At 37.8% G+C, this 14,180-nt stretch overlaps 1 protein-coding gene across 1 annotated transcript in view; it reads left to right on the forward strand.

The window, feature by feature from the left end:
- LOC149087076 (cubilin-like) overlaps window positions 1–14,180 on the forward strand; it is a 31,390-nt gene that overhangs the window by 8,078 nt on the left and 9,132 nt on the right. The window contains exons 2-11 of the mRNA XM_089231306.1: window positions 4,497–4,530; window positions 4,747–5,013; window positions 8,560–8,691; window positions 8,844–9,089; window positions 9,754–9,897; window positions 10,046–10,288; window positions 10,385–10,516; window positions 11,786–12,022; window positions 12,942–13,070; window positions 13,191–13,421. Of these exons, the coding sequence (XP_089087432.1) occupies window positions 4,497–4,530; window positions 4,747–5,013; window positions 8,560–8,691; window positions 8,844–9,089; window positions 9,754–9,897; window positions 10,046–10,288; window positions 10,385–10,516; window positions 11,786–12,022; window positions 12,942–13,070; window positions 13,191–13,421 (1,795 nt within the window). The remainder of the gene's footprint in view (window positions 1–4,496; window positions 4,531–4,746; window positions 5,014–8,559; window positions 8,692–8,843; window positions 9,090–9,753; window positions 9,898–10,045; window positions 10,289–10,384; window positions 10,517–11,785; window positions 12,023–12,941; window positions 13,071–13,190; window positions 13,422–14,180) is intronic.

The raw sequence follows: 14,180 nt of genomic DNA on the forward strand, positions 1-14,180 counted from the left end.
TCAAAAATGAAATAATGCATGTAGCTCTCCAGTTCATTTACATGCGCCCGAGTGGCAGAGGTAAGATGCTCGTCTTCCATTATGAAGGTTACTATTAAGGTCCATGGGTACGAATCCAGCACAAAAGAACATCCGAAAAAGTTCTATACCTATCGAACCTGGGGCGACCATTGACAGATGGCGCTTTAATTCCCCGCCCAACTCTACTAGTTGGAAATTTCCATATGGCGATATATGACTGTGGTTGGTGTGCGGTAAAGTAGTTCATTTTTACATATAGCATTCTCATCCTATTTTTATCCGCGACCCAAAATCAACAACTACTACTACTACTACTTAACAGTACAGATACCTCGAACACACTCCGGAATTTCCAACGAATTGTTATCTGCCGGATTCGTGTTCTGAGTGTACGTGTAGCTCTAATGTATTTATGTCGTCTGAGTTACGCATGTTGCGTGTTCTTGCTGGTGCTTCGATCTCTCTTCCATACATTGAAGTGAAGAGGATAAATGCTTGAGTTTTCATGTTATATAAGTATTGTATGCTTTGTAGGTCTGCCTGATCTCTGCGCAGAGATTTTTTTCGAATGGGAGATCGGCTCGCATTCGCACTTTAAATATAGAAAACCGCAGAAAACCAACTGCAGCCGACCACCACTGTACCGTTAACGAGGTTCGAACCCTTATCCTGCTCGTTAATAAAGTCAAATTCACACTGATGAGAGTCCATTACGATGCCCACACGACTGCACAGCGGCCCAAAAACAATACCTCACTGGAAATATCTTTAGTGTGGTGTTGCCCGAAATCAACAACAAGATCAACTTCTCGACCTATCGGGGGGGGGGGGGGGGGGGGTCCATTTCGGATTTAAAAAATACTTATTAGATAGAGTGAAACCTCACTACAACGATACTCGATATGATATAATACCCTCTACAACCATTTTTTCCCCTTGGTATCGTTATATCGAGATTTCACTGTATTTGTAAATAATAAAATGGTTGGTTTTTATTATTTAGATAGTTTTATTACATAGCCAGTGTCCTCTTAACAGGTAGTTTCAACGGGGCCAGACCCAGGGCTCCCTGCAAAATTGTTGAAAACTGTCACCAATTATAAAATCATTTATTTCATAAATTCCGAATTCTTGCTACCTTTAGAATTATTTCTTTCATCTATTTTCAGTTTATTTCAAATTATTTCTTTCATTAGTTCTTAAATCATCTTTCCCTAAGGCAATGTTTGCATCAATTCTGGAATTGTGCATTGCTTTCATTAATTTCAAATTCTCATTAATTTTCTGTATTAATTAATTAATTTTCGTCCAGTGCGTTCGTATTTCCAGCAGGTTGTGGACCTCTGCTGAGATGTGGTCCCTTTAGTGGGATTATAATCTAGTAGTGACTTGTGGTCTGAAGTGAAAATTAAATTTCCAAATTTTTGAAGACCCGTGCTCCTCAGCTTATGGGCAATGGCGTACGCAGGTTGAACCTTCGGACGGGGCGCAAAAATTTTCTTCCCGCGAAATTTTCAGTTATCCCCCTTCAAAAATTAACAGAAATTGGTTCATTTTGCGTATAAAGGGTATTTTCTTTTGATATTTAAATTTTTCACCGAAATATTAATATTTATTTCCAATTTTTGGTCGGTTTGAAGGAGGGGGATGGGCATGAGATTCCTGAGCACCCCCGTGCCTTCACCAGCATGAATAATTGAAGAGAAAACTAAAACTATAGCACAGGTGTTAGCCAATCTTGTTTAAAAGGTTAACCACGAGCGCTTAAAATTAAAATGTTGTTTGTGAATCCCTGCATCCATCACATGACACATTCAGTACGTGAAAAATTGTTTGATACAGACTCTATGCGTTCAATACACAGCCTTCAGTGGCGTGCTTTCCGGGCAGTGTCTTCGTGGCCATGATCCCAATCTCAAAAATAACATATTGTTAGTCTAACAACCGTAACAGAAGCAGCATTTTTTATAGAGCCATTGATGTCTTGTTGTGAAATGTATACAAGCGGAGAACAAGAAAATTGCTGTTTCAGTGTTCACTTCCACCGACATCCACTTAGATATATTTTTATACGTATAGTATCTATATTGTGGTCTCGTCTCTGACATTCCCTTTTACGGACCACTGATAATGTGAAGGTCGGGACACAAATACTTTCTCAACTTCCTTTTCATTATTTCTACAAGCATGGCTGGCTGAGTTTAATTTCCCGCCCATCTTCTCTTTTATTTCTTATCTTCTTTTTTTTTTTCATATCGAGCCTCAAGATGGTGAAATGGACATTAAACACATATTCCTCTTTCTTATATATAGTTCGTACTGACGAGATTTCCGCTCCTTGTTTCTCAAATTAGTCCTTGAAAATCCGAAATCCAACGAACCTGAGGAAAGATTGCCTCTATACTTCTCTTGACACTCTTACGTTGAAAATTTATTTTTATATCTAACTATAGCTATAATATCCGGCGCTGCCCGGGTTTTCTTCAGTTACTGGGAGGATTGAAAAAGTGTCAAACCATTGTAAAGGCATATAAAATATTATACATATATATACTGACAGGATTGAGCCATTGTAAAGGCATATACAACGCATATTATACATGTCTGAAACGCATTGCTAGGGAACCACGACAACCAAAGTAAACGTTCCGAAAGTGATTGTTGACGCGCAGGAACCATTGTTGCCCGACAGTTTTTCGCCCATTTCGGGAAAAACGATTCATTTTTCGTTTCTTTTATTTAGGCCGGTATTACACTATAAAAGTTTGATAAAAGTACTATTATAAAACTTGAAAAATGCAGCCAATAAGGTCAACGGTTGCATTTTCTAGAATGTAACCAATAACCTTATTGGTTAGATTTTTCAAGTTTTATAAAATGGGTTTTATCAAACTTTTATAGTGTAATACCGGCCTTAAATTTGTGTCTTTCATGAGTCGCGCAGGAATTTGCCATATTGGTTATTTCTACGGTTTGCATGTCCTTCAAGAGGAGGGAATATCACGTGATCCAAAAAGCCTCATTGCTGGGAGGATTTAAAAAGTGACAAACCATTATAAAGGCATATATAAACTATTATACATATACTAAATAGGATTAAAGAAATGGCAAAGCATTGGAAAGGCATATACATGTCTGAAACGCATTGGTTGGGAACCACGGTAACCAAAGTAAACATTCTGAAACTGATTGTTTAGGCCGAGAAACCATTGTTGCCCGACAGTTTTTCGCCCATTTCGGGCATTTATTTGCCTAGCTCTGACAAACTTTTAGAGTAGCCTATGGTCAAGTCGGGTCCCAGGCTTCTCATATAGTGTGAAAAAAAATTAACTACCATTAAATTGCACATGCACCTTATAAATTTTCTTTTGAGAAATTTCTCACGAATGAGTTTGCATGTCGGAATCTGCTACGTATGTGTTATTTATACGTTATGGCAAATGTGATAAATCGGCTATTATGCATCCTTACCAATTGTCTTGGTAAGTTTGATAAATAATGAAAAAAAATTATCACTTTTACCGGAGATTACGCATAATACCCAAGCGTCGTTGGTGAATTTGATAAATACTAGAAATTTATCGCCTTTATATCAGGGATTATGCATACCTGTTATCATACAGTACGATTTATCATGTTTATCAACGACGCGACGCTTGGGTATTATGCATAGCATAATCACCGGTAAAAGTGATATTTTTTAGTACTTATTAAATTTACCAACGACGCTTGGGTGCTATGCATGAAGTGTGCCGAAATGTGCTCTGGTGGTATTGCTTACAAACGTTAGCTGGAGTTATATACAATTCAGGCAGCGTTGCCGTCTTTGGATGACTTGCGCGTACTGGTTTCTACACAGTGTCACCCTAACGTGCTCGAATAGGAATCACGCTCGGGCTTTCTGGTGCCAAATTCATTACAGAGAAGTCAACGGACTATTCTTCATACCAGACAGATGATGAGAATGTGCGATGAGTACGTAGTTGTCTTGCCCGTCACACTTGAAAAAGTCTCTCCGCACAGAGCAGACAACTTCAACACGATACTTACATAACATAATTATACTTAATTATACACACGATACTTACTTGTAACCTACTTACATAATACTAAAATTCAGGTATTTACCATTTTCACTTCGAAATATGGAAGGCCGATGGCTGTACAAGTATAACAAGAAAGAAACATAACACTGGCATATAAACTATACGGCAACGCATGCACTCAAAACATGCATTCGACCTGTATAGTTTCGATAGGAATTCCCTACTCATAATTTTTTTAAACCAATTTTGTAGGGGAAGGAGTTGCCTACGACGGCGGTGGCCCTTGCATTGGTTTCGTAACTATTCTTTGCTTGATATATAAGAATTTGACTGAAAAATTTATAACACTTAGCTCTTTATCTCATATATTAGGATTTTTATTATTTTTATATGCATATTTCATTAGTGATATTTTGTTATTAATTACAGGTAAATCGACCAGAATTCGGTGGTGGAAATCATGGTAAGAGTCTGAAAAAGAACCACTTCATTTGTTTTCACTTTGGTTAAGCCTAATTTGTGTCACATAATTCACAAATGAATTTTACTCCCTACAAAATTTATGGAGAAATTATGTGGAATATTTTTTCCGACTTATTCCAATTATCGAATGGTATAACGGTTTCGTAACTACTGCTTCAATGGACTAAGAATTAATATTTTGTTTCGTACGTAACAGGTCGTGGGGCAGATCGAATGTCAGAATGTGACGCCTTGGTGAGAGATCGCGAAGGCTGGGTATTTACCCCGAACTATCCATCGGATTACGAGAATTATCGTACTTGCTACTACGTCATCGAGAGGCACACCGTGGATACCTGCAAAGTGCAGATGACGCTGAATGACTTCGATCTGGAGGAAAGCCCCAACTGCCTGGCTGATTACCTGGATCTACGGGATGGCCAGCAAGGGGTGCTATGTGGTACGCTGGCAGCTGGAACCAAAAGTAAGATTTAAATTCTGAAAGCATCATTCATTAATATTTAGGGGTCTCATACAAAAACTTGACTGGCCCATCTCCCGAATCTTAGGACCACCACTGTTACCATGTGTATGGCTTATTTCAATGTGCTCCACCGCCTCCCGAATTTTGGAGTTTTGAGAAACACTGTATATAAAAAAGGAAAGAAATAAAAGTAGAATAGATATATCATTAGAAAGAATTACAACATTAATAGCCATTTAGTTTTTGCTACAACTATTTTACTAAACGCAATCTCTAATTGCATACATTAATATGCTATTGTACGCTTATTTCGAAACTATTTAAATCCCTGAAGGAAAAGAAACACGTAAAATCTGATGTTAAAAATGTAAAAGAAGCTGTCTTTTTTTCAGCAAAAAAAAAAAGACACACGCCCTTGCGGTTTCACTGCGTGAGTGACACGAGAGCACACGCAATGTTTTGCTTTGTCTTCCATTAAAAACGATGGCTGAAGATTGAAAGAGGAAATAAAAATTAATGACAAGAAAAATAACTAAATACAAAACTCATTACGCATCGCTTGTCATGAAGAAAAGACACTCACACACATTCGATTGACACGAAATGTCACACAAAACTTCTGTCCGGTTTCGTGGATCTAATCGTGAGAGTTCGAAACGCTATTTTGGGAACAATTTTGTCTTTCTGAGATTAAGATCAGCCTAATATTCGCAAATGAACGTTTAAATATAGCAGACCTTCAAGAGGTCTAACTTTTGGGTTTTCTGGATCACATTGAACGAATAACAACTATTTCGGGTTTAAAACTGGTGGGAACAATTTAAAGCCGATTTTGGAATTCCAAGCCAAGTAACACAAACCAAGCTTTTTCGCCGATCACTTGATGGCAAAAGACTGGTAAACTACTTATTCATATGGGCGTATAAATTTCATTTTTATTCAGTTTAAATATATATGTTTATTTAAACATCTACTTATTTATTTTCAAATCATCTTTGTTGAGCCGCTCTTCTGGACTGCATGCCGTTCTCGAATCATTTGCTGGACATACTTTGGCTATACTTTGCCCAAAACGATAAAATAATAAAATGCACTCTGGATAGTACTGTAGAAAACAATTTCGGAACTAGTTTTTATAGTTTTGCTAAGTAGACCAAGGCAACTGAGTGCATCAGGTAGTTCAAGAATTTCGAACCCCACCCTTGCCACAGCGGTGGTAGGATGGACTTGGTTTTGTGGTTCCCAACTTCGAGGCGCGAATGTGAGCCGATCTCTCCGTTGAAAAGTCTCGCCACAGAGAGCGCAACAGACCTACAACGATACAATTATTCAATTCTTACACTTCATTAAAATATATTGACGGCAGGTGGCAGCGCTACACATAACAAGCATGACATAGAAACAGACTTCACGTTAAGTTCACGACACATACATGCACAGCTTCCAGCATGAACTAGATCATAGCCTCCGAACCTTTTTTGTTCCATCGCCCTCTTCTTCAGGAATTTTTTTCTCCCATCGCCCCCAACGCAATCTAGCCCATGGAATCCTATGTCATACCCGTAGCTTCTACCGTCCCCCTGGAACATTCCATCACCCCTCATGGGGCGTTAACGCCCACGCTGTGCACTAAATCATCTTCGACAACATGCTAAAATCTCTTCGTTGAGGCAGAGCAGCGGGTCATGATCTGGTTAGGAGGAGGAGGAAGTAGTCCACAAATGCCCGACTAGGCACAACCGTGTTTTGTATGTTGTGATTTTGCACGTTGTTTTTCCATCTCTCAAAAAACTTTCAACTTTGTAGGTCGTAACAACTTTTTCAAGATAGGTAAATGCCTAATTAGAAACAAAATCTGATGCTTTCAACTGTAGTTATGACTGAAATTTCGTTTAATCTTTCATTGTTTTCCGAAAACATTAATTGAAAATCTAAGCTCTGGTAACCTCAAAAACACGTCGATGGGCCAAAGTAGGTCGTATTTTTTAAAACCCTTGGAAATTTGTTTGTGAGTACACTTAAAATCATAATTATGCATTTACTAACTATGCTATCCTATTTCAAGTTTTTGTTTCCAGACTTGAAAGATGGCGTATGAATGGCTCCTGGAAGTCGAAGTTATGCAGACTATAGCAATGCCCACCTTCAAAAAGTGTTTAGATGCAATTAGATCTGTTGAAATAAACCAAACAAACTGCAGATAACTTTAAAATACCTCAAAATACCATTTAAAACAAAATTAAAAATACATTCCCTAGCAAACAAGGGCAATCCCATGGGTTTCAGTGCCGAGGAAGAAAACTAGCATTTGCTAGTCACATTGGCAAAATGTGTGATTATGTGTCTATAATAATTAAGTCTGTAAAGGATATTAAAAGGGGTCTTTTTCGGTCAATTTTGTAAGACATGAATATTAAGTAAAAAATCTAAAAAAAAAAAAACCAAACATGTAGCTATTGCTATTTTTATTATCAATACAGGTTGAAATGTAAGTTATCTTTCAAAAATTGAAGTTTTATTACGAGCCCACAGGTTCACGAAATATCCTAGCTTTTCATTTAATGCTTCAAGATAGGAAAGAGTGAAGTGGGTTAAAGTTAGGTACAAACAAGGGTAAAATTGGGCGAAAGTTTTTTTTTTTTTTATAAATTAGGTTTAGTTAAAAAAATCTGTTCATTATTTACATGCATAGTATATCGATATATAAAAGGTTACCAGAACTTTTAGTAGTAATAATATTGGGTTTATTGGGAAGTAATTTTTTTTTAATGAAATTTTTAAAAAATTGGTCAAAGTAGTCCGTTTTACGGTATAAAAAAAAGAGATTCAGAGAAACTCTTTTTAAATGAACAATGAATTATGATTCAATTTACTATACTAGATTAGTATACTATAGTAAATACAATTATGATCCATTGATATATAATTCCATGAATTATGATCCTTTTTACTGTACTAGAATCCCCTGTATCCGAAATAAAAAGGAGCTCAATCCGTTTTAGATAAGAAAATTTTCATATATGAGTTAATATGAGCTACACGTACACGCACATTCCCGCGTGTACCGATTCGTTGGGGGGTTCCGCGGGGGGGGGGGGGTGCATATGTGGTGTAGCAGTAGTAGGTAGGGGCTCGGGGATCCATGATGTTCATGTTCTTAAGTCAGCCACCTCGTTGGGCAATTTGCCTGTTGTGGCGTTGTATTTGTATTAGTTGTATTGTACTGTATTGTATTAGTAATTTCTTATCGAAGCTGTAAAAAGCTAAAATGATCTTCAGTCTACTAAAGGTTAAATAATGTGATTTTGGATTTTGTATTTATGTGAATATTTTTTAAATTTCATCTCAGAAAAATTGTCACTCCTATTTCTCGTAAATTCTCTCGGCTCAAAAGTATCTCCGAAAATATGCATTTAAAAATTGTTTTGGTGGTCTCTAATATGGGAGGTTATACCGTGTAAAAAATATGCATTCATCTTATACGGATATGAAATATCTTATGAAATGGGGCAAAAAAAGAGCAACCGTGTTTTTATTTAATTTCAGAAATTCTTCAATACCGTTCCGGTCAATCAACTATAACTATACGCTTCAAAAGCGATGGAAAAAGCACTAGAAAAGGGTTCATGATACAATTGAAACAGATTCCGAATTCTTGCGGAGTCACTGGTGTTAGCAGTAAGTACTGAATACATGTTGAAGAAACTGATTATTGCTTTTCTTCGGTAAGCTCTAGAAAGCTTGAAATTTTGACTTCTTCACGTTGAAGTGATTCCTTCTATTGTGTATTGCAATTTCAGTCGATATGTATCACATTGATCTCTTTTCAGGGACAAATTTCTGTAATAAATACATCGATACATTCACGAATTCGATCGCGTCACCCGGCTTCCCAAATGGCTACGGCCCGAATCTTCGCTGCGCTTATACTGTCCGCAAAGCCGATCCCAGAATCTGCAAAGTTCTCCTTGAGTTGAGGAAGATCGACTTCGGACGGAGTTCGCATTCACCTTGCCATGGAGATTACCTGGAACTGCCGGATTTATCTAGAGTGTGCGAGGCATACCCTTCAAGAAGTACGTATTTACATGATCCTATTGCTCGTTATGATGTAGGATGTTTCATAATGTGCTTCGCAATTTGATAAGCTCCATGTATCCAAAAGACTTATGTAGTTGGGTTTTGATATCATCTAGTAGCACTAATTTTCAAGTTTTCACTCACCTAGGTTTTTATGTTGCCGAATTCTATCGTTGCGAGAGGACTAGAGGCATCCATTTCAAAATGGATGCTTTTGTTCAAGCAAGTTGTACTTGCGGCGTGTTTTGGTTGGAGTAAACTACTTCTTAACCTTACATGCACCTCATAAACATTCCTCTAAGGAATTTATAATGAATCGGTTACATGCGAGAACATGTTGTGTATGTATATGGACCCTGACGTATTTATGTTGTTAAAGTTATGCTTGTTTCGTGTTGCACTGGTGCTGCCACCTGTCTCACATATTCTGAAGAGATACGGCAAATGCCTGGATTTTCATGTTGTGCAAGTTTTGCGCTCGGGCAAAATTGTGATGATTTGATCTGTTAGATCACATCAAAACCAAGTATGTATAACCCATATGAATAAATCCCCCATTAGCTTACGAAATTTTGAAGTTCTGTATGAAACGCGCTGTGCATCTTCATTTATCTGAAGACCTTCAAAAATTTAGTGTTTGATTATTTTTCTTTGGAATAGAAATCCTGGAGTTTCCAAGAGGAAGTGATCTACTTACTTTCCATTTTATAACTGATGGTTATGCTTCAGGAAAAGGCTTCGACATTGAAGTTCTCCAAGTTCCCGATTCTTGCGGTGGAACTCCTCCACTTCCAAAACCCACGGGTATGATCAGAAAAAAAAATTTTTTTGATTATAATAATTTTGAGGACAACAAATACTTTGAAAGTTACATCCAGAAAAACATGAAAAATTGTGCGGTCAAATGCTATTTCAACTGGTATGCGAATATTGATTTTCCTTTTCTCTGCAGTAGTTCAACAGTGTGATCAAGAGATATCGACTATAACCGGTCATTTCAGAACTCCTAATCATCCTCACTCGTACGGACCCAACGAACGTTGTAGATACATCATCCGGAAAGTGGACAGTGCCGTTTGTAGCATCGAACTGGACTTCCGCTCTTTTGACGTAGAGTACGGTGGACCTGGGTGTACCAAAGACTATCTCTCACTACCAGATCTGAGCCGTCTGTGTGGGAGAGTTAGCGGAAAACGTATGTCTCTGTGTGTTGTTCGTTTAGTCCAAAGATTATAAGACAGTATCGGAACTTTTTTTGTATCAGTGATTTCAATGTATTGATTTGTTACAGAACTAATCGATATGCCTGAAAACACCGACTCCATCAACTTGTATTTTCTAAGTGACCAGTACGGACAGAGACCAGGTTTTGACATCCACGTGACCCAACTATTCAATACGTGCAGCAGGCCAGGGCCAAAAGGTAATTGAAGTACAGTCTGACCTCTTTATCTCGAAAATTTCGATTACCAAAATCTAAAATACTAATTTTATTACATACGAATTAGATTTTTTTGTTAAATTACACAATTAATGTTCAATTACACTCTATGCCAGGGATGGTCAACCGTTTTCCAAGCCGTGCCACAATCAAGAGTATTTTCAATGCGCGTGCCACTCTACTAACATGCAGACCATACATCCCGTTTTTACGGGCCACTAGCATTCTTCCCATTCCTACGAAGTAATGTGTTCGACTGTCCTGTTATTTTCGTAAAAATATTCAGTGTTTGTCACTCTTTTTACTTCTAAATTGCTTTAATTTTTGAGCCATAAATTTGAATATCGCAATGGGCAGATTGTGTGTATGTGCTTATATCGATAGAAGTTCATCTTACGTACACCATGTTGGGTAAGACACCAGAACCACGGAACTCAGGGTGCTTGGCTCCACTCCCTCCCAAATAAACTTTGTAAAAGGGCTTAGCCACCACCTTCCCCCAAGAATTCATGGATATACAATGTAATTGTATTATAAAATGCATGACCCCCATGTGGACAATTCTGAATCTTGTACGCATGGAACGTCTGGAAACATTCCAAAGATGAAAAACTGAACAGAAACGTATTGAATAGAAAGTCATCATATAATAAGTGTGATTTTCACTAAAATACTTATCATATAGCCTAGTGTTTGTTTTGATAAATTAAAAAAAAATGTTCAGTTTCAAACACAGTTGGCTCTGTAAAACAAGAAACTCGATATACATAAAATGCAACACAAACAGTATATAATTAATGTTTATGCCAAATTTGCGTTACATAAAACTACCGTATTTCAACATGAGCAACCTTTAACTCGTTTAGGTGTAGGCATTTTGTCATGACGCAAATTTTCATAAGCATTACTCATGCACTATTTGTGTCACTTTTTATATCGAGTTTTTCGTTTTACAGCGGCACCTGTGAGTAAAATTTGAATTTTTTTTAATTTATCAATGGAAAAAAATCTCTCTAAGCCCTGATAAGTACTTTAGTGCGAATTGGACCTTTCTATGTCAACTGATTGATTTGTTATCAATTTTTAAGATGCGTTCAGGACTTCTCGTCCACCCTGTATAATACATAATTGCAGTTCTTTGAGATCAGAGCTAAAGCTCGAGCATTCAACACACTGTTATATTTCGACACACTTGAAATAATAGATATTATTATCATTACTATTTGTTTATGTCGTTGAATTTCTCACCAGGTTCTTGTGATCAGGAAGTTAGCAGTTACAGGGGTAGTTTCACAAGCCCGAATTTCCCGTCCTCTTACCCGACGAACCAGCGATGCACTTACACTGTGAGGCGGGTGGATCCGACGGTCTGCAGCGTTGAATTTGATTTTAGGAAGTTCGAGCTGGAATTTTCTCGAAATCGATGTTCCAAGGATTTCTTGCTGATGCCCGACAGAACCAGGATATGCGGAGCAACTTCTGGAATTCGTAAGTTCATACTTGTACGTTATTCGTACTTATCATTGTACTCGTAATTATACAGCAGGGTGGATACTATCGACCTCCCAATAATTGCATACGTGATTCCTTGTGAAAAACGAATATGGAAAAGTGTTTTCCATTTTTAGGATCGGACGAATATTGAGGGAGTTGTAATGTTTCGGAAGTTTGTGATGTGTCAGTTTTGTAACGGTCAGTTAAGCGCCAAGCACCCAACGAAAAACAAAATTTTTCCCAATGCAGCGGGTTGCCGCTAATTGAAAATTAACTGAAATATTCAATCCCGTTAGAAGTCAAGTTCAGTTCCTTCACGATTGACTCTTTTCTCCTTCGTGTAGAGTAGAGATTTTGACCTTGTTATTACGTGCTACCATCACCCCACCATAATGACAAATTTATCAGCAGAGTTGTAAAGCTTTCGACAAATGAGATTTATTGCTTTTTTTTTTGCCAAAATGTGGTAATTTTATTTTCTCTTCACTGTTAAGTCAAATTTTTAAAAGAAAAGGTAAAGAAAAAAAAGCTAGTTTTTTTTCACAGAGAGCTTTAGCTTTCTTGATTACTCTCAGAGTTATACTATTGATATCAGCTTAAAAACGCCAAGTTATGAGTTTGGTGCATGTTTGGTGAATTTGGCAGGATTCTCAAAAGTGACGTTATCAATATTTAATGCGTTATAACTCCATAAGTATTGGTCAAATCAAAGAACTGAAAACACTTTTCCATAGCTTTTCACATGGAATCACGTGTGTAATTATTGGGAGGTCGGTAGTATTCCTCCCCCCCCCCTCTGTATCCAAGGAAATAATGCCTATTATTGTAACTGTTTATGAGTGTATCCGTTGTTTTAAAAAGTTAGAGTTTATAATACTGATACATAATATCAAATTTTCGTCATTATGTCTAGAAATCGTGAAATTTCCAACTGGCAGTAATACTCTGACGATGAACTTTTTCACCGATTCTTATGGAACCGGCCGCGGATTTGATATAGGAGTCCTGCAACGAAGGAACACTTGCACCACTCCACCCACTAGTAAGGAGTTCAGGGGAAAAAATATATATATACGTAATTAAAACATTATTTAGAATCAACATTTGTTGCATTATTAATTTACTTGAAACAAAAAAAAGGTGATTTTGGTTCGAATTCCAGATTGCAATATAGAGATATCAACAACATCTGGACGCATCTCATCTCCTGGGTATCCGAGATACTACACGCCTGGCCTCCGTTGTCAATATAGGATCCGAAGACCAGAACCGAGCACTTGCACAGTCGAGCTAGACTTCCGGTCATTCGATGTGGCAGTGAGCGCCGGTTGCAGCGAAGATTACTTGGAGTTTCCCGATAGGTCCAGGCTGTGCGGTACTCAGGCTAGTTCCAGTAAGCACTTAACGTCTTCTTCGGAACATTCAACTAGTCAATTAATCAACAATCGATTATAACCGTCTCTCTACGAGGTTTTATAAATGTTTTTCACTGAGCTGCATTACAACTGCCACAGTGGGAATAACAAAGCTCTCTGTATAATGTCACATCTTTTTTTTCAAGAAGATTTGAAAAAAAGACTCCCCCCCTCCCCCAATTTCTTGCAGATGATAATGCACCCCCCCCCCGTCCCTCCCAGAAGCACATTTATGGTTTTATCGCTTGTGGGCTACTCAAATTTTGCAGCCCTTGTACCATTCTAAACTGATTTTCTTAATTTCTTGACTACTCTTTCCTCGAATTCACCACCAGTGCTTGGTCTCTCCCCCCCCCCCTCCCTGCAAGTACACTTGTATCTCTAAGTTACTCTTTTGGTCATTCCAACGTTCACATACCCTCTCAGTCACACTTTCATATGATTGCACACTGTTTTGGTCACTCCAATGGTTCATGCCTGCTTACTGTTTTAGTTCCTTACTTTATAAGGTCACTATTCTGATCGCTTACACATGCTCTATGTCATGATGATTCACGGACTGAATGTGGCGCTCGAGGTTATCTGATGTGGCCCGCCACCTCAAATCTAATTTTGTAAAAATGAACTAAGCGGCACGTTTTCTGATCATTCAAGTAGGCACATTTAAGATCACTCAAGTTGGCCCGTGGCATATTCACAGATCACTTAAGTTACCCGCGAAACATTTACTGATCACT

Source organism: Pholcus phalangioides, unplaced genomic scaffold (genome assembly GCF_987345545.1).
Source record: "Pholcus phalangioides strain wild (caught in Gottingen) unplaced genomic scaffold, Ppha-v1.0 ptg000004l_1, whole genome shotgun sequence".
In the NCBI taxonomy this organism is placed as follows: Eukaryota; Metazoa; Arthropoda; class Arachnida; order Araneae; family Pholcidae; genus Pholcus; species Pholcus phalangioides.